General features: G+C 42.6%; 1 protein-coding gene across 5 annotated transcripts in view; it reads right to left on the reverse strand.

Annotated features, from left to right (window-relative positions):
- The window catches only part of SPHKAP (SPHK1 interactor, AKAP domain containing), a 329,639-nt gene that overhangs the window by 154,275 nt on the left and 153,210 nt on the right, over positions 1-22,154 (reverse strand). For 3 of the 5 annotated variants that reach the window (XM_068280531.1, XM_068280532.1, XM_068280529.1), the window contains exons 2-3: positions 21,667-21,784; positions 10,159-10,269 (exon numbers count right to left, since the gene is read on the reverse strand). In XM_068280531.1, the coding sequence (XP_068136632.1) occupies positions 10,159-10,269; positions 21,667-21,784 (229 nt within the window). Of the gene's footprint in view, positions 1-2,480; positions 2,535-10,158; positions 10,270-21,666; positions 21,785-22,154 lie in introns of those variants that run through there. The other 2 variants (XM_068280530.1, XM_068280534.1) reach the window with 2 other exon arrangements.

A 22,154-nucleotide genomic window follows, 5' to 3' on the forward strand; every position in this document is an offset into this window, starting at 1 on the left:
CCCCTTAGGCAAATACATGTGGTGTACGACCCACCTCCCATACATTACAATGGAGCCAAACTTTGACCCCTCATCCCAGAGTCAGCAGACAATTGGCGGCCAATCAGCTAACGCTCCCACCTGGTCCCCCCAACCTCACCCCCTGTCTATCAAAAAGCCAGCACAGAAGCCATTTTGTGTGTTTCTGACAGGGAGAGAGTTAGGTAAGCCTGTGTTCTGTGTATTCAGAGCAGATTCTTGCTGCTACCACATTATCCTGAACAGGTAAGCCCTTCTTAGGGCTGATACATCTTTCTATTGTATTATTTTTCTGTGGCCAGTGTACAAGTTGGCTGTTGGAGACAGGTCTGCTGGTCCTAGTAGCGCACTGACCATAATACAATAATCCTTTACACCACTACTGGCATCTAGTATCCACTACTGGTCCTGTATAAGGCCTCAGTGCAGAATCAGTGTTTTTTGGTCACTTAACTGTCAGTGAATTACCTCAGCCTGACCATAGAGGCTGGAAAACCACGATCGCCTGCACTCCCACGATTGTGCGCACAAGCACGGTGACCACTACACCACTACACAAAGAATGCCGCCGAGAGGACTAACATTTACGTCCTGGAGGTGTCAACTAGTAAAAACAAAGATATGTTTACAAAACATAATCACTGAAGGTCTTTGCTGTAGTTTGCAGACTGCGGCGTGTTAAACGTGGCGTTTCGTCTGTCAATGTTAAGCGGGTGTAACCCTTACACTACCTGATCGACATTTACACACGCCGGACGTTTTAAAGCACTTTATTCCACCAATAAGCTACGTCATTTTTGGTGGGACTTTTGGCATTGAACCCCCTCTGGCATGCCACGGTCCAGGTGTTAGGCCCCTTGAAACAAGTTTTCCATCACTTCAGTGGCCATAATTAGTCCCAGTAGGTTTTAGAATTCGCCTACCCATTGAAGTCTATGGCGATTCGCATATTCGCGGAAATTCACGTTCGTCGCCGTTCACAAAATCTTAAATTTGATGTTCGGCCTATCACTACTGTAGAGTTACAAATATCTTTTGGAAGGATATTCCATAGAAACTAGTGAGGAGATGTACAGGGGAGAGAGATTGTGGAGAGCTTTGTAGATTAGCGTTAAGAGTTTGAACTGGATCCTCTGGTTAATTGGCAGCCAGTGAAGAGCTTGGCAGAGAGGAGCAGCAGAAGAGGAGCAAGAAAAATGAATGAGTCGAGCAGCCGAGCTCAGCACAGATTGGAGCGGTGCCAGTCTGTTGGTAGTCCACAAATTCGTATATTACAATAGTCTAACAGTCCAACTAATGAAATTCTGTTTCAGCTAGTCTGCAGTGCATATTTTCTGTGACATATTCCACCATTTCAGAGTCCTTTGTAATATACTGTAATCCTTGGCTGATGCCACAGCAGGTTCCATGTTAGTGGCATCCCATTTAGCCACCCTTCCATTCCATGGGTTGTGTGTGCATGTGGGTGGAGGATGACAGACTGTCAAAAGTGGCCCTGGATCATGGGCGTAACAATCACCCCTGCAATGCCCACCATTACAAGGGGTCCCAGAGGCTTTTGGGGGCCCCTCCTTCCTCTCCCCAACAGCAAGTGCAGCCACTTAGCAAAAAAACCTCCCCGTTTGCACACAAAACCCACCCCTGCCACCTCTTCTTACCATGCAGAGTAGCGAGACGCGTCTAATTTTTTTCTGCTTCTAGATGCTGCTTCAAAGCAGAATTTTCTCTGCTGCCATTTGCTGGCTCCCAATCCCAAGGGGGCCCCATACTATCATTTTTTCAGGGGGGTCCTACTAAGTCTAGTTACACCCCTGCCTTGGCTGTATACTTACATATGGGCTAGTGGGCTGTATGTGCCACAGTTTCTCTCTTCTCCCATGTTAGGCCGTACATGTACAAACATTGTTTCATTCTGCATGACTGATTACTAGAAGTATCAGCTCTATCCTTGTAGGCACAATTTGCTTTTTGTGAATCGGATTCCTGGAAAGTTTTATCTAATGATTAGTTTCTCACCCACCCATTACTCATTCGATACTTGATGGCGTGCAATTACTAAATAATGCAGTAAAGATAACTATTATAAAAATTCAGTGAAAGGCATTCCAGGAACACATAACGGAAGATGGAACGATCTTTAGAAATTCTAAAAAAGCACTTCACACCTTCGATGGACCATTTTCTTTTGAAGGATTTTTATGCCATTCAGCCAAGTTTTTACAGATACAAATTGATATTTAGGATTTAACGATATGCTTGAAATGACCCATTTTTTTCGGCAGCACGTTGCATTAACACGATTAAGATGTATCGCCTGTTTCCTGGGTTTATTCCTTCAGTAAAAATGTAAGTCATGAACAGAACACAGAAAAATAGATTGAGATTTATCTCCTTAAATATGGGTCTATACACGATATATGATACACAGCTATTATTAAAACATAAGAATATGAAATGCCTACCTCTCTGCTTGAATCCAGGCCCATTTCCTCCATCCCTGTGGTGGATCATATGTCTAGAGAGGAGGCACGGGTTACTCTGTAAACAGGATGAGGCACTGACTGGCTGGCTCTGACTGAACATCGCTCCTCAGAATCCCCTCAGCACAGAGCATGAAACAAATCCCGTGGTGGCACTTGTCACCTGACCTGTCTGCTAGTGTGGAGGATGCTTGCCAGTCAAGCAGAAAACATTTTTTCATGTACTTTTCTTTGTATGTGTTCTGGCTGGCTCAAGAGTAATGATGTGCTGGCCATTTCTATTCCCTAGCAAAGCTGGTGTTTGGCTGTAATACAACTAGACAAAAATATTGACAGTTTTGCTCTTATTTAGTTTTTTAAAGAAAAAAACACCCTTAAAGAGATAGGACACAGAGGCATGCTCTCTGCACAATGACATGCATCTGTGTCTTTCTATTGCCGCTGCCAGTCCCCCCTGGGCTCTGCTGTCCCCCCTGAAAAATAGCGCCAAGCTAGCGACAATCTGATTGTCGCTAGCCTTCTGTTTACCTGGCATTTGTCAATCAAAATTGCCTCCCCCGCCTCTGTCAGCTTCCTGCAATTGGAAGCTAAGCCGAGATCCGGAAGTACTTCCTGGTGCTATTTTTCAGGGGGGACTGGCAGCGGCAGTAAAAGGACACAGGCATGTCATTGTGCAGAGAACATGCTTCTGTGTCCTATTATCTTTAGAAAATCCGCCTTAGGTTCTCTTCAAAGACCTTTGTCTACAGTCCCTTGTTGTCAGCATGGTTCCCACCTGTCCCATTTTCAGAGGGACAATCCCTCTTTGGGAACTAGATCCCTCTTGTCCCTCTTTCTTCTTCATTAGTCCTACTTTCAAGACTCATGTACAGATCTATAAAAATATATGTGTTTTTCTACTGAAAAATGGGTTTAATAATCCCCGACTTACAAACAGGTTCCTTTTTCTGAAGATTCTAAGTTGAATTTGTCTGTAAGGAATGTTTTATATAGCTATATATGGATAAAGGATTTCATTTCGGACAACTCTGGATTTGGACATACAGGTATAGTGATTGTTTTCAATGTGATTTTAAAGTGTATTAAATTACTTATAAGTATAACCATTTATACGATACTGTAACATTAAACAACAAAAATGTATAATAAAAAAACAGTGTTGTATGTTTGTAAGTAGGGGAATGCCTGTACTGTAAATGTTATTTCTATCATTTTAATTGATTTATTTCTTATTTTTAAATGTTAAAATGGATGAGAAATAGTGATGATAGAGGAAAGTGTGGTCTGAACGTTAAAACGTTGTCTTTTGCTTCTGAATTGTTTCTGGAATCAGTGACTAAGGGTGTGGCAGGGGGTGTGGTTAGGGGTGTGTCCTAAAGTGTCCCCCTTTCTCAAAAAGTTGTGAGGTATGTGGCAGAGTGCACTATCACTGCCCTGCTCTATTTAAAAATGCTATCAGTTATTTTGTTAAAAAAACATTTGCTGGACAATCAATCAGTCAATCAGAATAGGACTCTCCAGCTTGGCTTTGTGTGTAAAGGGGCCCATACACTTAATAATTTTCCTGCCGATATACAGCAGATTCGATCACTGTGATCGAATCTGCTGTGAAATCGTTGCGCAAACACTGACTGAAAGATCGATTTCCATGTGGAAGATTTTGCTCAAATTGCCGGCGGGTCGGGAGTGCGTCGATAGCGGCGTTCGAATGTCCGACGACCGGACCGACGCTTGTGGCAATACATTACCTGTTCCACCGGCGCGTGTCCCCGCTGTCACTTCTTCGCACTGGGCTCTGGCTGGTTTCACTTACTTCCTGTCCCGACAGGAAGTTTAAACAGTAGAGTGCCCTCTACTGTTTAAACTTCCCCCGGCAGGAAGTAAAGTGAAGCTGGAGCACTGGATCCCAGAGCAGAGAAGAGACAGCAGAGACCAGGGGACTCGCGCCAGCTGGATCAGGTAATGTATGCTGGAGGGGGGGGGGGGGGGGGCGGCGGCAGCTCCACAGAATGTGAATGGGTTTCATAGTGAAAACGATTCACAACCTGTTTGCAGTGTAGGCAGCCAATAGATCCCTCTTTGATCAGATTCGATCACAGAGGGATCTATCTGCTGGTCTATCTGGTGGCAATCGACTAGTGTATGGCAGCCTTTAATCCCCTCATATTGGAGATCTACGATTGCTGAAGAGCTACTTGGTAGCATACACTCCCCTCATTACTGTAAAGGAAGGATAAACTAAATAACTATTTTTTACTCAGCCACTTTGTGCACTAAAACAACTTTTTTGTTTATGAAAATGAATGTAAAACGCTTTGTAAAAGTGAAACGCAGTCACTCTTCAAATAGCACAAAACACAAGATCTTTTTTGGCACCCTATAACCCTCCAGCTGGGTATCAGAAATCTCCATGGCATTTTCTAGGCCCATTGTCATTTGAAAAAAAACAACTTACAAATTCTTTAAAGAAAATAAAGAAAAAAAGAAGCTTTGGATTCTGTGATACTCTACAGTGAGACTTTTAAAGCCCGAATACACTCAAAATTGAACAAGATTAATTCTAATGGCCGTTATTATGATAAATATCGGTTTTGGGAGTCTGGTATGGCCATTGGACAGCCAGGGTACAAAAAAACAATAGGCATTTGTCAGCATCCCAGCATTTTGTAGAAACCATGGGGCATACGCACTAAATGCCAGTAAAATTACAATGTGCACAGAGCACACAGGGCTATGTAATATGTTAGCGCTGTATAAATAAAATAAATTATAATTTTACTGGTATCCATGCAACTGAAATGGCACACATTCTGCAAACAGGGCAACTTGAGTTAACTAGGTAGTGTGTGCATTGATAGTATAATACATGTTCTTGCGCGAATACCAGTAACATTGCTGTGTGCAATGTCTGCACACTAATTTTGCCAGCATTTAGTGAATATGCCCCCATGTGTCTACATGAGAAGGAATGACAAGTAGCTTACAAGAAGTGGGTTGTGAGCATTTGTGAGCAAACACTACCAAAGACTGTAGATATTAGGTTCAACAAAAACATCAAATCTATTGAAAACGATAGCACCCTGAATTGGTAAATTGATGGAAATAATGATGAAACACTGATCAGAAATGAGCATTTCTCTTGCAATCAGTGCTGGCCAGACAGGCAGAGGCAGTCCTTGAGTGGTGCCTGTGCCGAACAGTACTGGGCTAGTGACTAAAGCTGAACAATTATTATTATTATTATTGATTTATAAAGCGCCAACATATTCCGTGGCGCTGTACAAAGTAACAATCAATATTGGACAAGATTTCTGCTAATGGCTGATTAACCAATTAGCAGATTCAATAGAGTTATCTTGTTTGAGATAATCGCATTGCTTTTGACCTCAGTTGGCAGAACTTGTTGTGCTGTAAATTCTTGGAATGCTTTGATCTCTCTCCCTAGCAGAAAATATAGAAACGGAAATCATAAGTCCTCTGTTATTGTCTCACACTGTCCCCTAGTGACAAGTGACCATAAATACACATTACACCAGTACTAATTAGAAGCAAGAAATTGTAACAAATCAATAAAATGTGCTAAAATAAATTGGCCCGGAGCACTTGCAAGTCTCTAAATATATTAGCTGCTTAAGAGTTCATGTCAGGTAAATACCTAGATTAACACTAATTGTACATGTATAACTATCATACAATCTCAATTTACTAAGAATAAGCTTAGCAGGCAGGAGAGGTCCTATATCTGTAAGGATAGGTGCACAGCTGCAGACAAAGAGAGCCACACAGTGGGTTCTATTGATGTGAAAAGTTCAGTTCCAGAGACAATATTTTTCACTATACATTGATCACAAATCCATATGATTGCTTTATAATTTACTGTTGTGTTTTTTGTTTTGTTTTTATCATTAAAGTGGGCCATAAAACGTATAACTGGGGCTCTGTTCTGTTCACAATTAATTAAGTGGATCTGAGATAAACTTTTACTCATTGCATAATTGGGTTCCTTACATATAGTTTATAGGGCATTCCTCAAGCCAAATACTTTTTTTTAATGTTTTAATACTTGAATTCCCTATAAACGAATCAAGCCTCGCCCACAGCTCATAGTGCCTTGGCACTCCATGTAGCAAGGGTTTATGGGAACTCAGTCTGGGCAGGAGGAGGAGGAGGTTACTAGCTAGAGATTTCAGAGGCAGAGGGGAGGAGAGAGGAGGAGAGGGCAGTGAGCTGAGGGCTGGAGATACAGTTGCAGCTTGCCTGTGTGTAATGTGACACACAAAACATGGCCGCTGTCATTGTATCACAGGAATAAATAAACATGAAACTGTTGGAGCTGTTTGCAGCTAGATTTGCTGTGTAAACTATCTAAACTTTAGATAAGATATATAGACAAGTTACTTGTCATAGTTAGTTTTTCATCTCGGATCCACTTTAAGTTGCTTCTATGACTGACAATTTTGCATCGGAGGGCTCTGGAGGGCGTCTCATGTAAAAAAAGGTGCAGAAGCCCTTATGGAAAGAACCCACTGTCATAGGCACCTATTATAAAAGCCGCAGTTAGTGTTAAACAACGGAAATTTAGGCACATGGCTGTGGCCTGCGGGCGCCGAAATATACCGCAGACTAGGTTTAGGTACTACGGGGGAGTGGGTGTGTGTTTTCGGAATCTTAGGGTTAGGCAGTCTAAAGGTGGCCACTAATGGTCCAATTTCTAACGAAAAATCATTTGAGCGACCAGAAATTCTGATCAGAAGAAAAATCGTTCATCATTACACCATCAACGAACCAATCTTTGCTTCCTATCTATCACAACCAACAAGAAAATCCATATTTTGGTTTGACAAAAATCCAATTGGACGACTATTTTTATAATCATTTGTAATCGATTGTGCCCATCAACTGAGATTATTTACAACCAATCCGATCAGAATTTCTGATCGCTCAAATGATTTTTCACCAGAAATTGGACCGTTACTGGCCACCTTTAGGGTTAGGGTCCACCGGGTGGGGGTTTTAGGGTAGGTATCAGTAGAGGGAGGGTTCTGTGTGAGAGTAGGGTTAGGTTTAGTCATAGTAAAATATCAGCAAAATATTGAGCATCTGTGTGCTTGGTATTGATATTTTACAATCACAATCCAGCAGTAGAATATAGCTAATTTTAGCAATATTCTACTAGTGGTAATCCCCTGCACTTTTTTTTTTAATTTCATGTATGCTCTGGAGAGATCCAGAGAGTTATTGACTTAAAGAGACTCTGTAACAACAAAAAGATCCCCTGGGGGGTACTCACCTCGGGTGGGGAAAGCCTCAGGATCCTAATGAGGCTTCCCACGCCGTCCTCTGTCCCACGGAGGTCTCGCTGCAGCCCTCCGAACAGCCGGCGACTGTGCCGACTGTTCAATTCAATATTTACCTTTGCAGGCTCCAGCGGGGGCGCTGTGGCTGCTTTCGCTCCGAAGGAGGCGGAAATACCCGATCTCAGTTGGGTCCGCTCTACTGCGCAGGCGCCGGAGACTTGCGCCTGCGCAGTAGAGCGGACCCGACGGCGATCGGGTATTTCCGCCTCCTTCGGAGCGAAAGCAGCCAGAGCGCCTGCGCAGGAGCCTGCAAAGGTAAATATTACGTCACCGCTGTACGGAGGGCTACAGCGAGACCCCCGAGGGACGCAGGACGGCGTGGGAAGCCTCATTAGGATCCTGAGGCTTCCCCCACCCGAGGTGAGTACCCCCCAGGGGCCGTTTTTTCGTTACAGTTCCTCTTTAAGCACACAGATGCTCCATCCATTTATTCATGAAAGCACTCGGGAAATCGCTATACAAAGAGCTTTTTCAAGTGCTTTGATATTCCCCTATACTATCTATTGAATCGCAAACGCTCAAAAAATGGTGTAGGAGACATGATTGCGATTGGATAGAAAGCTCATCGCTTATGTGAGAACATTCACATAAGCTAACATTGCACTAACGCTTTTAAGGCGATTTAAAAAAAAAACGCTAAAAAAAGAGCGAAATCGCTCTTAGGGGTTGATTCACTAAAGCGTGATAACTGCAATCACAGCAGTTATCACACGATCTGCAAAAGGTCAGTCCACGTGATAAGCAGAAGTTTGCGCGCAATCACGTGCTTCACGTGAAAAGCGCACGTGATCGCGCGCAAAGCTCCGCTTATTATGCGGAGTAACCTTTTGCGCGAGGCAGGTTGCGTGATAACTGCTGTCATAGCAGTTATCACTCTTTAGTGAATCGAGCCCTTAGTGTGAACAAGCCCTAAGGCTGCTTTCACAGTGAGACGTTACAGGCGCACGTTAGTGCAGCCTGTAACGCACCCCACCGCACAGCAATGAAAAATCAATTGGCTGTTCACAGTGCCCACATTGCGTTACACCGTAACGCTGCATGTTCATTTGAAGTGCAGCATACTGTGCGTTCTAGCGGCTTAAGCCGCGTTAGACTGTATGGACATGCTCAGTATGTTTTTTTTTTATTTCAGGGGCGGAGAGGGTCCGCTACGTAGCCAGGCACATGGCTACTTGACATTCACTGCACTTGCAGTGTTTACTTCTTGGAGCGGCAACTGATTGGCTGGCGGGACCACGTGATGCGGAGAGCTCCACTCATGTGGTCTCCGCAGCGCCTCTGACAGAGCAGGCGCACCAAGAGCTGCTTTTAACGTGGCTCTTGGTAGCGACCTGCTCCAACACCACCAGGCGTTGCGCTAGGGGCACGCTATGTGCCCTATAATGTCCCCTAAACGCAACGTCTTGGTGAGAAAGCAGCCTTAGAGTGTGCCGACTCAGAAGATGTTACAGGGTCATCAACATTTTTTAAAAAGGAGGATGGAGAATTCCATCAATCACAGTGGACAAACAGGATTTGGTAGAGGAGAAAGAGATTGATAAGTAAACTTAGGTAAGTATGATGCCTGTATGTTTATTTTAACTTTTCATTTTCAGTTCACCAGAACATACTGTACACACACACACACACACACACACTACACACACACACACACTACACACACACCACACACACTACACACACACACACACGTTTACAACACATGCCCACTTATATACACATGCAAATATGCATGCACACAAACACATAAAAACAGAAGTGTACACACACGCGGCGACAAACACACAAATTGGCATCCATTTTGTAATTTGTTTTGTATTAAAATCTCGTTCGTTACAAGGAATTACTCAAGCCTCATCCATGTGTGTTGGGCTTTCCCACACGCTGTGCTGCTGTCACACTGAGGCTATCAGATTAGAAGCTGCTGTTGTTTTTTTTCACTGTAAGACAGGACGTTTCATACAGACAGAAAATAATCATTCCATATTTATGAAGCAGTGAGCAGACTTCTAATGGCCATATCTAATTAATACACCACACTTGATGCTCATTGCTTCTACTGTGGTGCTAGAATCCAGCAGTAATGGGATTAGATCCATGTCCGACCAGAGATTACTAGAATCTGAGATTAATAACTTGAAATTACTGCATGTCGAAACTATATGAATGGGAAGATAAATGGATTAATGTTCCAGTCGCCAGGAACTGACTAATATTAAGGAAATCACTCTCATCACCATCTGCATATCATTGCTCAAGGAAAAACTTCTTTCATGACAATTTTTATATTGTCTCTTACTTACAGATGTGCAGTTGGCATCTTGCCTGTCTTCCACAAGGCCGATCCTACTGAGGTTCTTGGAGTTTTGTAGCCAGTACTCTAAGGAATCTGCAGGCCGGCTGGGACAGATCACCTGGGAGTGAACAGAAAGAGAATACAGACAGATTGTAAGTAAAGTCTCATACAAAAAGGGCCGCCACCTGTTCTCATGTCTGCTAGATGAAAAGTGAACTAAATATCGCAAATGTTTAGGTATACATTTACCTAGATAGACAAACTGCATTTAAAGCGGAATGAAACCCAGCCTTTCTTCTTTGCTCCAATAGATTATTTACAGCATATTATATACTACCACCATTTTTTTTTTACTAGAACAGCATTCAAAGGGTTAAACACAGGACTTAGAAGCTCCCTGCCGGGAAAGCTAGACACATCCGAACTGGAGATAATGTTATCTTGTGTTTACTTAATTGTATAAAGTGAGGAATGTAAACATTCTGACACTGCAGACTCTCATGAACACAGTCAGACAATCAGAAAGCATTTCTGCTTACATTAGAAGATGAATAAAGCAGTTATGAATAAAATGCAAAGTCAGCTCTCAGAGCAAAACGTGGGAACTTGTCATTTCTAGATGAACAATAATACTTATGCACAAAAGTAAATATGATAACCGTATGGCATATAAAAGTAGGAAAACATGTTTTTATTGAATATTATGTCAGGGTTTTATACTGCTTTAAAGTACTCTTAAAGCAGCAGGGACAGCCATACTAACCAAACAAAAAAAAAACACATATATAAATAGATAAATACTTGTTTTACTAACATAACATATGTATTGTACTGTCCACATTTTTATTTCAGGCTTTTTCCACCTTCAATGCCTCCGACTGAAGCCAAACCTGATGTAATTTCCTCACTTACTCTTTTTTTTTTCTCCTAGAATTTGCATTGTCATATCTAGCTTGCTTTGAAAACACATGTGAGCACAGCATAGATCGTATTTCAGCAGCTTCTGCAGGGGGGTGTGCACAGCAACAGCAAGCACTTGTCCACAAGCCCTTTCTTTCATGTGCAGTTCCAAACTCACAAATGAGCAGTTCATTATCACTCTGAGGATTGTCCAGAAGCCTTGAGAGGTAATAGGGAAGGGGAACAGGAAGGCAGCATCTGGACACTCAAGAGAGAAAAATCCCACCAGGGGCTTGTTTCAGTCTTTTCTCCAGATGCAGGGGTACTTTAAAGCAGTGTTCCCCAACCCTGTCCTCAGGGCCCACCAACGGTGCATGTTTTGTAGAAATCCAGAGATACGTAATTGGCTCCAGTGAGACACTAATGACCTCACCTGAGAATGTTGGTGGTTTCCTGCAAAACATGTACTGTTGGTGGGCCTTGAGGACAGGGTTGGGGACTTGAGCTTTAAAGTGATCCTTAAGTCTGGTAAAAAAAATGAGTTTTACTCACCTGGGGCTTCCCTCAGCCCCCTGCAGCCGACCGGTGCCCTCGCCGCCTCGCTCTGATCCTCCTGGACCCGACGGCGACCACTTCCGGTTTCGCCGTCAGGACCCTACAGGCATGGGAACGCGAGTCATTCTCCGCGTTCCCAGCCAAAATATAGTCCCCTATGGTGCTATTGCGACCCCCCCCCCCCCCCCTATGGTGCTCTACTGGCTCTCAAGTGGCTACCCTAAATAGAGTTTGGGGTTGTAATGTGGGGTAGTTATGAAGTATGGAAGTCCCCATTAACAATAAAGGAACCCACAGATCTCTCTTTACAAATTGCCCAGCAAGCTCATGGTAAACCAGAACTCCTAGGAGTGTATGAGGGCCCTAAAAGCACTAAAAAGCCCTCTTGGTGGAATGCTATGTGAAACAGAATTTGGTGTTCTTAAAACAGAAGGTATTTGCGATTATTCAGGTTGGAGTGAGCATATGATGTCTCCCTCAATTCATCACTGTTAAATATGCAAATTATCTCTTTGTTGTCCCAAATAGCTAAACACCTCTCCAGAATCGCTGGAATGCAATGATCTGTCAGCAATTCTGGAGGTGTGTTTAGCTAGACTAAGGAGTCTGAGTTGAGGAGTCGGATTTTAAGCTATTTTGGGTACCTGGAGTTGGAGTTGGCGTCGGAGTCGATAGTTTCATAAACTGAGGAGCCTGAGTTGGAGTCAGATGATTTTTGTACCGACTCCACAGCCCTGCCAGAAACAAGCATGCAACTAATCTTGCCAGAGCTGACAATGTCAGAAACACCTGACCTGCATATGCTTGTTCAGAGGCTATGGCTAAAAACAACCAATAAAAGTATTAGAGGCAGAGAATCAGCAGGATAGCCAGGCAACTGGTATTGTATAAAAGGAAACACATTATTATTATTATTTATTGTGTTTATAAAGTGCCAACATATTACACAGCGCTAGACAATAAATATATACAATGATACAAGGATGACAGACATAACAAGGTTATACAACATAGAACAAAGTTATACACGGCAAACACGGTACAAGATACATGATCATGCGATTTGGGGCTGGTTAGGTAGGCCCAGTAATACAAGTACAAGGCTGTCATAGGAGAGGAGCACACGATCATGTAGACCAGTGTTCCCCAACCCTGTCCTCAAGGCCCACCAACAGTGCATGTTTTGTGGAAATCCACAGAGGTAGATAATCAGCTCTGCTGAGACACTAATTACCTCACACCTGTGAATGTTTGGGGTTTCCTGCAAAACATGTACTGTTGGTGGGCCTTGAGGACAGGGTTGGGGAACTATGTTGTAGACTACACTAGGGAAGGGAGGGCCCTGCCAAAGGCTTACAATCTAAGAGCAGCCTCCATATCCCTTTCATATCAGTTGTCCTTTAAAGTGATCCTTAAGTCTGGTAAAAAAAAAATGAGTTTTACTCACCCGGGGCTTCCCTCAGCCCCCTGCAGCCGATCGGTGCCCTCGCCGCCTCTGAGGCGCTATTCGTGACCTTGAGACTATACTGTGTACTCCTATCTGTTTATTGCCTGAGGAAGCGGGAACATACCCGTGAAACGAGTTGCACTGTTTGTTTTGGAGTATATTAACAAACCAGTTGTAATAAAACTGACGGTATCTTGTCTGCTTCGGGGAGGCGAGTCCACCACCACCTCCTGAGCAATTTTAAGCCTTTTAGAACCTTTTATCCTGCTGGCGCCTCTGTTCACTCTTACATAACCAATAATTGAACTTCATCCCAATTAGTAGCTGATACCCCCTTTCCCATGAGAAATCTTTTCCTTTTCACAAATGGATCATCAGAGAGCTCTGTATGGCTAATATTGTGGTGAAACCCCTCCCACAGTGTGATGTCAGGATCATGGTTCTGACATCACACTGTGGGAGCCTTGTTGCATTGTGGGAAATAACAGCTGTTTCCAACTGCCAAAAAAGAAAGCAGCATCTCCTTCCACTGACATCACCTGCCAGCAGTAAAAATGTCATTATGTGATAAATGTCAGAATGTAAATTAGGGAGAGGAAAGATTTTATAATAGGCAAACATTGACTAAATCATTTATACATAATTATTGTAAAAATGAAGCACCTTTTTATTACATCATTTTCACTGGAGTTCCTCTTTAAAGGACACCTGGGGCTTGATTCACAAAACGGCGCTAACTGTTAGTACGGCTGTTAGCACGTTTCCGCATGAAAAAACAGTTTTCGTGCTAATGTTTGCATTTGCGTGATAACGTGAATTTATCATGCAAATGCGCGAAAAATTCACGATACTGCACGAACACGAATTTTTGCGAGCAAAATACGTTATCAGGCAAAATTTCGCGCTAAGCACTTTTCACAGCGTGCTGACAGTTAGCACCGTTTTGTGAATCAAGCCCCTGATGTGAGAGGCTTATGGATGTTTTTATATTTAGTTTGTTTATTTTTAAACAATACCAGTTGCCTGGCAGTCCTGCTGATCTTTTTTCCTGCAGTAGTGTCTAGCTCACACACCTGAAACAAGCATGCAGCTAATCCAGTCAGACTTCAGTCAGAAACATCTGATCTGCTTGCTTGTTCAGGGTCTAGGGCTAAATGTATAGGCAGAGGACCAGCCGGGGAATTTGCATTGTGGAAAAGGAAATAAATATGTCAGCCTTATTACAGACAGATGCAAGGTTATGGGATATAACACAAAAGTTTGGAACATAACACAATGTGACCATTTTATCATTTCAATTTCAGTGTGAAATATTTTTTTTTAATAAAAAACATTTTCAGTATTTTATAACCCTCCAATGCCTTGATTTCTGCTTTTTACTGAAGTAAATCTCACAGACTGTACAGCATGTGGGAAGGAGGAGTTCACACCTGTGATAAAAAGGTTAAATCTCAGTCGGAGAGGTAAAAAAAAACTCTGAATTTCGTTAGAGTTGCCTTCGCTCAGGTTTTTCCAAGTAGAGGAACCGGTTATCCAAAAAAAGAAATATCCTGTTGCTGATCCATGATAAATGCTTCTATTTGCAAGCAGACCTGCTGAAGGATTAGAGATTAAGGCAGCTATTTTATAAGCAACAGAGGTCTAAACAAAATTTGGAGCTATAACCCAGGAACTGGCAAAACGACTGCTGAGTTTGAAGTCTTATTGGGAACTTAATCCATTATTCTGGGATTTGTTGCACAACCAGAATGTGGAAGGCAGATCATTATCTGAGGTTACTGACAATATGCTCTGTGCTCTTATTGTAAAACATGCGGGGTGTAAACCGGAGTCGCCAGAATGCAAGGATTGATACAGAGAAGGTTGATTCTGCTGAAACACCACCAACGTATAGGAAAAAGCTTTCTGATTTTTATACAAGTTACCCTGCAGAACAGCGGCAATATTGCCCTATTTCTAAATAGCCCAGTGTATTTAATAAATACCCCCATAGGTGTACAGTTATTGCCCTTGGTGTGAGCTCCCTGATTCCACTGCAAGTGAGGTTTCTCAGTGTAACAAGGGGTCAACAGGACCGAGAGATAGTTACTGCTAAAACTTTGGAAAAATAAGTTCCTTTGAGGGTCGTTGTTTTTTCTTCTGCACTGTGTTATGCACTGTACTGATTTTTTTATTGAAAAGAGGATTGAGGAAGCACATGTAAACAGAGTTTAGAATGCAACATGGGGCTACTCATGTGCAGACAACTCCCATCTGCCACTTTTTGATAGCTAATTGCAATGGCCTGTCTCAGAATCTGTTTTTAAAGGGGAAGGTTAGCTTACTGAAATGCTTACCAAGTTTATAACTGTCTTTGGGGGAATTTTTCCTGTGCGAGAGTGGAGTTACTCTTTAAAGCCCCATACACACGCTTGAATAAAGTCTGGTGATGCAGCTGATAACAAGGGCCTCAGCTGATAATACACCATGTGTTCAGTAGCCCCGAGCCACCGCTCTGCAAATGATCCACCAGGTGGATCAACCACCTCACCCGCCGCATGCCATGTACGGCACTGCTCCACCCCCCCTCCCTCGCATAGCAAGAGGACGCATCAGCTGACTTCAGATTCCTGATGGGCGGCATAAGGCACAGGTGTGTACAGGCATTAAAGTGGACCTGAACTCTTGTACAGGACACAAGTAAAGCGCAGAAAAAACAACCCTGTTTATGTTTAGATATGATTGCTAACCCTTTTTTTTCTTCCATATAAGCAGGAAGTAGACACACTGCAGATTTATTGCAGAAGTTCTGTAAGCTGCAACAAAGAAATGTTTTCTTCAAATGTTATTATGCTGTTGCTTATCCATGAGAGCAGAGAGGAAGTTCCGAGTTCAGATCTGCTTTAAGACTGATGTTTTATTTACATTCAGAGCTCCCAAATGCCCTAATTTTGGAGGGACAGTCCCTCTTTTGGAACCCAGTCCCTCTGTCCCTCTTTCTTGCTCATTTGTCCCTCTTTCAGGACTGATGTAAAGAGCCATATACATATATGTATTTTTCTATTGAAAATGTATTTACCAGTAAGTAATTGATTCTAAACTTTATCCTTGTCTTTTAAATTGATATATTTCTTATTTTAAAATGATAACATGAAGGAAAAGTAGTGATGATAAAAAGGACCAGTGTGGTTTGAATGATAAAATTACATCTTTAGCTTATGAATTATTTATGGTATGCCGAATAAGGGGTGTGGTGGAAGCGTGGCTAGGGGTGTGGCTAGGGGCATGTCTTAAAGAGACACTTAAGCCTGAAAAAAAAATGAGTTTTACTCATCTGGGGCTTCTACCAGTCCCCTGCAGCAATCCTGTGCCCTCGCAGTCACTCACTAATCCTCTGGTCCCCCGCTGCCAGCTAGTTTCGTTTTTGGAAAAAGATACGCGTGGCCAGTCCTGACAGGCCTGTTGGCAAAAATGAAACTAGCTGGCAGCCGGGGACCAGAGGATTAGTGAGTGGCTGCGAGGGCACAGGATTGCTGCAGGGGGCTGGTAGAAGCCCCAGGTGAGTAAAACTCATTTTTTTTCTCTGACTTAAGGTTCACTTTAACGGTGACCCTCTTGTTATTTCAAAAAGTTGTGAGGTATGTTACATTTATTCCGCAGTTTGGATTTTTTAATAACCTCCAAGCGCAAGGAGTCTACAACTCGTGTTGCAAAGTATGTATTAAATGCTGAAAATGGTTTATGATCTTAAACGATGTATCTGGTAACACAATGGGGAACAGAAGAACCTGCAGAGTTAATAACCTGATGATCTGAGAGGCAAAGGGTTAATTAGCAGGAGACTGCTAAGTGGTTCACGCATATATTACAGAAATAAATACGCAAGCCTTCCATTCCAAATCAGATCTCTTAGTACTCAGACACGGAGCCTCGTCTAATTGAATTACCTGACTAATTACAGGTTATTAAAAGGAAAACAAGCTGTGGATGGATTATCTGAGAATGAAAGAGCGCAGAAGGCCTTGGGAATTCGCAGTGTGCAGAGAGCGCTGTGCAGGGTTTAGGCCGTACACCAGGGGGCTCTTATCACTTATTCTTATATGGCTGCACTTTCCGTTTGTAGGTGAATGAGTCACACAATCCGCTGAAATGGTGTCGAGGGTAAGACGCAATTTGAAGTCTTGATAGCATGCTGTTCATAGGCTGGATCTCAGTGTGATATTAGTCCTATTAAAGTAAATCATATGATATTTATGCAGGGAGGTTAGTTATTATTTTGCCTCCTCTGTTAGCAAAGGGCATATATTACACCGTGTACGTGTTTATTTTAAAGTGATCCTGGTTCCAAGCCTTATAAATGTGCAGTACAAGTAGTTTAGCAGTATCTGCTGCATAGGCATGGGTATTTGTCCTCTAGAGCTCAATAAATAATGAACTGGAGCGATGTCCTGATAGGTGGTCCTGACATCGCGCATGTAACGCAACTTGTACTACCTAGGTAAAGCCAGATGATATTCCGTAATGCATTCCACTAGGATAATGGCAACAGAGGGCCTCTGGGAGTAACATGGGACATCCCTGGAGGTAAAGGGCACATGAGAATGTAGGGAGGCAAAGGGGGGCATAAGGAGATACAGGGGCATGAATGGAGGCAGAGGGGGGATGGAAGGAGACACAGGAGCATGGATGAAGGCACCGGGGTCGGAGTGCGACATGGAAGGGAGGCATAGGTGGAGGCACAGCTGGAATGAAAGGAGACAAAGTAGCATGGTTGGAGGCATGGGAAAGGAGATACCGGGGCATGGATGGAGGCACGGGGGAACGGAAAGAGACAGAGGCATGGATGGAGGCACAGGGGAAATAAGAAGACACCGGGGCATGGATGAGGCACGGGGGACAGAGGGACGGATGGAGGCACAGGGGGAAATAAGGAGACACCGGAGCATGGACGGAGGCACGTAGGAGGGGCGGGGGGGGGGGGGGTGGAGAGAGACACTGGGCCTGGACAGAGGCCCGGGGGGGTTGGGCACAGGGCACAGGGTAGGACGGAAGGAGACACTGTGCATGAATGGAGGCACGGGGCGTGGATGGAAGTGCAGAGGGACAGAATTTGTGCATTGTAATTTTACGTGAGTTTTGTAGATATGCTGCTATGTGAAATCCCCAATCATCCCCTCAGACATGTACATTTCTTCCCTGTGTAGTGAATGGGTCATTACAACAAGCCTAGAGACACTAGGATGTCTGGACCAATGACACAAGCAGTAAAATGAGCATTCTAGGAAATGCCTCATATCAAACCATATACTACTGCCATGATTTTAAGCCAGCTCCTTTTAAACTTTTGTTAAAATACCGGTAGTTGGAGTGACACCAACATCATTTCTTTATTGTAGGACATGTGAAATTACTTTTTAAAACTGTGGATCAGGGCCAGGTTTTAGCAAAGCATTTAAAAACCATATTTGTTAAAAAAAGCTATGTTTACTATTTTAAAATTGAAAATTCTTGGAGCATGGAGTCAAATGCATCTGCCATATGGTTACTAAAGTGGTGTGGTCCACATAATAGGAAGTGTGGGTCTATGTACTCTTCCCTGAATTTCACCTGGGCATAGTTTATTATGGCTGTCAATGTGTAAATGTGAAGGATGGTTCTAGCAGGTCTAGCAGGTATGATACTCAGATTTACCATATACTTTGACTGGGGTGAAGGGGTGGTCCTTGTACATTATTCCTACAAATCCAGCCCAAGGTTTGGCTAGGAGCGTATGAGAACAAGTAATTAGTTCACCTGATCGAGTCTCATAAAGATGAGTATTTCTCAAGTCAGTGGACTGGGGCGAGATGGCCTTCAGGACTGTGGATCCAGGAGAGACTAGTGATTGGCAGGATTTGCCATTAGGCCTCTGGCAGGTAGCTACTTTTGAGCCAGTAGAACCCTACAGCTGGCAGATGTCAGAGGCAGATGCATGGTTATCGAGTGCTGACTGTGGAAATGGCTCAAGGTTAAGGTATGGCTAATAAAAAGAGTGCATTACAGTGTGACCATTTTCTTATTTCAAATCCGGTGTAAAAATATCTTATTTTGACCAAGCAAAAAATAATTATTCTATTTTGACTTAAAAAGTCTGCTTGAGCAGTGTTTTGTAATCGTTCGATGCCTCAATTCCTGCTGTATACTGAGCTAAATATTGCATACTGTGGATGATGTTGCAGAAGGAGTTCTCAACATCAAGATGATACGTGACATGATGAGATAAATGTGTATAAATAACCAGGCGGTTTTACTTGTTTTATTGTGCTGCCTGATAGAGTTAAAGAGAAACTGTGACCAAGGATTGAACTTCATCCCAATCAGTAGCCGATACCCCCTTTCCCATGAGAAATAATTTCCTTTTCTCAAACGGATCATCAGGGGGCTCTGTATGGCTAATATTGTGTTGAAACCCCTCCCACAGTGTGATGTCAGGACCATGGTGCTGACATCACCCTGTGGTAACCTTGTTGCAATGTGGAAAATAACAGCTGTTTCCAACTGCCAAAAAAGCAAGCAGCAACTACTTCCACTGACATCACCTGCCAGCAGTGAAAATGTCTCCATATGATAAATGTTAGAATGTAAATCAGGGAGAAGAAAGATTTTACAATGGGCAGGGCAATCACTGACTAAATCATTTATACATAATTATTGTAAAAAAATAAGCACTTTTTTAAGTTATGTTCACTGGAGTTCCTCTCTAGTTTCTAGGCATAGAAGTGGCAAAATACAACTGGGGGCTGGGAGAGATAAAATACATGAATTTACTTTTTTCTACCTCTGGGACACTTAATAAGCTGCCACTGATTAAACAGTAAAACATTCAACTACTTTGTAAAAGTTTAAATATGAAAGAAAACTCCAGAATACTTGAAAAAGTCATTTTTAGGAGTAGGGGGATAAATATACCGGTAATTGTTTGACAATAAAAGTGAACCTGAGGTGAAAATAATTTGAGTTAGTCTGCAAGGTCAAAAAATGTAAATAAATAAAAACTAAATTTCTTTGAATGCCCATCATTCATGTTATGTTCATGTGGATAAATTGTCAGAAGTGGATTACAAAAATAAATAAAATGTTCATTTGCTGATCAAGGTAAATAGTTCAATGACAGCCTGGTCTGTTTTCAAGTATTCCTGCTAAAGGATTAGTACATGTACATTTTTTTTTTAATATAAGCTAACAGTTTTGTGCAAAATGCATTTAGTACAACTACAAGAGAGCAAGGCCACAAGACTGAACACAGCCCACAGTTACAATATACTTGTTTTCTGTACAGAGATGGCTGAATGGAAAAAAGTCAATTCACTTCTCTTTTAGAGAAATATTTTTTTTCACAGTGGCTTTTTTGCTTGCAAAAAAAATATTTCTCTAAAAGAGAGAGGCAGAGCTGTGCACTGTAGCTCTGCCTCCAGTCCAGTCAATCTCCACCTCTCCCTGTCCCTCTCAGTGAAAGAAGACTGAGAGGGGCGGGGAGAGGTGGAGACTGAATGGAGCAGAGGCAGAGCTACTGCACAAAGCTCTGCCTCTACCAGGAAGCGATTGCAGAATTTTGATTTTGGGGGATAAATACCTCGTTCTGCCGCAGGAATGCAGCAAATCAGCTCTGATCTTCATTCTTAAGATAACTGGGCAATAAAAAGAGGTAAATTAAATGGCTTCAGATTCTCTTAGATAGATTTCTGCTAAAATGTATCAAAACTAATTTTGCCATATAGGGTAGGAATGGATCACTATCCAATGAATTTCAATTGGGTAGGGACTGCTGGGCAGGGGCTTCACTACAATTACTGGGGGAGTAAAACTTTGATAGGGCACCCAATGTTCACACCCCTTCCCTTGCCTCCCTTTGGTGCTCTTCATGCCTTGGGGCCAATCTCACAAGGGTCATAAAACAAGCGTGGCCATCCTTTTTCACACCCAAAGTGTAGCCACAAAATCATCTGATCTGAAATATAGTCCCCTGTATCGGAGGAAGGGAAGGTTAGTAGTTGGGACCGAACCACATACCCTGCGACCACAGAGACTCCTCCCCTCTAGTTACATCCCTGCTGCTAGGTTTAACATATCGGGCCATAGGTGGCTTGTGTATGGCTAGCTTTACTGTCTACACTTTGGAAATTCTTTTTGAACACTGTAAAAAAATGTAGTGGCTACTCTGTTTGTTTTCTTTTGTTTTTTTTTTATCAGGAAGATTAACCAAATGTCAAAGCATTCTCTTGGGCAAGTCTGTATCTGTCTGCACACACATCCCAGAGCCAAGAGCTGATATGATTGATGTGGTGCGGGTGCTTCAAGCTGTCTAATCTGTATTTTGATACCCAGCCATCTTTTTTTATCCGGAGAAGGGGTATTGAGGGCAGATTCCTGGATGAGGAAGGTGAGAGATGCATGTTGATTTATTTGTACAAGCCGCCATCAGTGTTAGAATATGGCACCGCTGGGTATAATTAATCTATCATTAGTTCTGAGCAGGAAATTGATGCTCCTGACATAATTCTTCGCAGTAAAACATTATGGAATGTTACCAAGATGTAAATCAAAGCAGATATTATTGCCAATTCAGTTTAGAAGTTATTCTTGTAAAAGGTTTACCTTTCTGCATGCAGTGATTGAGCTGCCCAGGTTACTGGTGGAAGTGTCGTTCGTACTGCTGCCTCCACTGCTGCCATACTTGTCCACGGGCCCATACATGGTCGCCATATCACAGCTGCTGGAATCAAAGACAAGAAAAGTTCCAATTAGCCAGTACGATATTCTCCAGCTGTGCAGAATATGAAAATATGAAAATTATTCCCCAAAGCAGCTGGTCAATGCAAACAAGCACAAATTACTTTCTGATAACTTGGTATGAGTTCCTTAATGAGCTCACACTTGTCTGTCTTGTATACCTAAAATACCTGTGGCCGAGCAATAAATGGAATGACTGCCTAAATATAACATTTCTATGATCTCTAAGTGATAAAATACTGAGATTCAGAAGTGGTACAAATTATCAACCCTATTTCTGCCAGCCAGTCAGATGGCTGCTAACATACAGATTAACACATCTAAAGCAGACAATCAGAATAGAATAAAGCTTT

Source organism: Hyperolius riggenbachi, chromosome 4 (genome assembly GCF_040937935.1).
Source record: "Hyperolius riggenbachi isolate aHypRig1 chromosome 4, aHypRig1.pri, whole genome shotgun sequence".
Lineage (NCBI taxonomy): Eukaryota > Metazoa > Chordata > Amphibia > Anura > Hyperoliidae > Hyperolius > Hyperolius riggenbachi.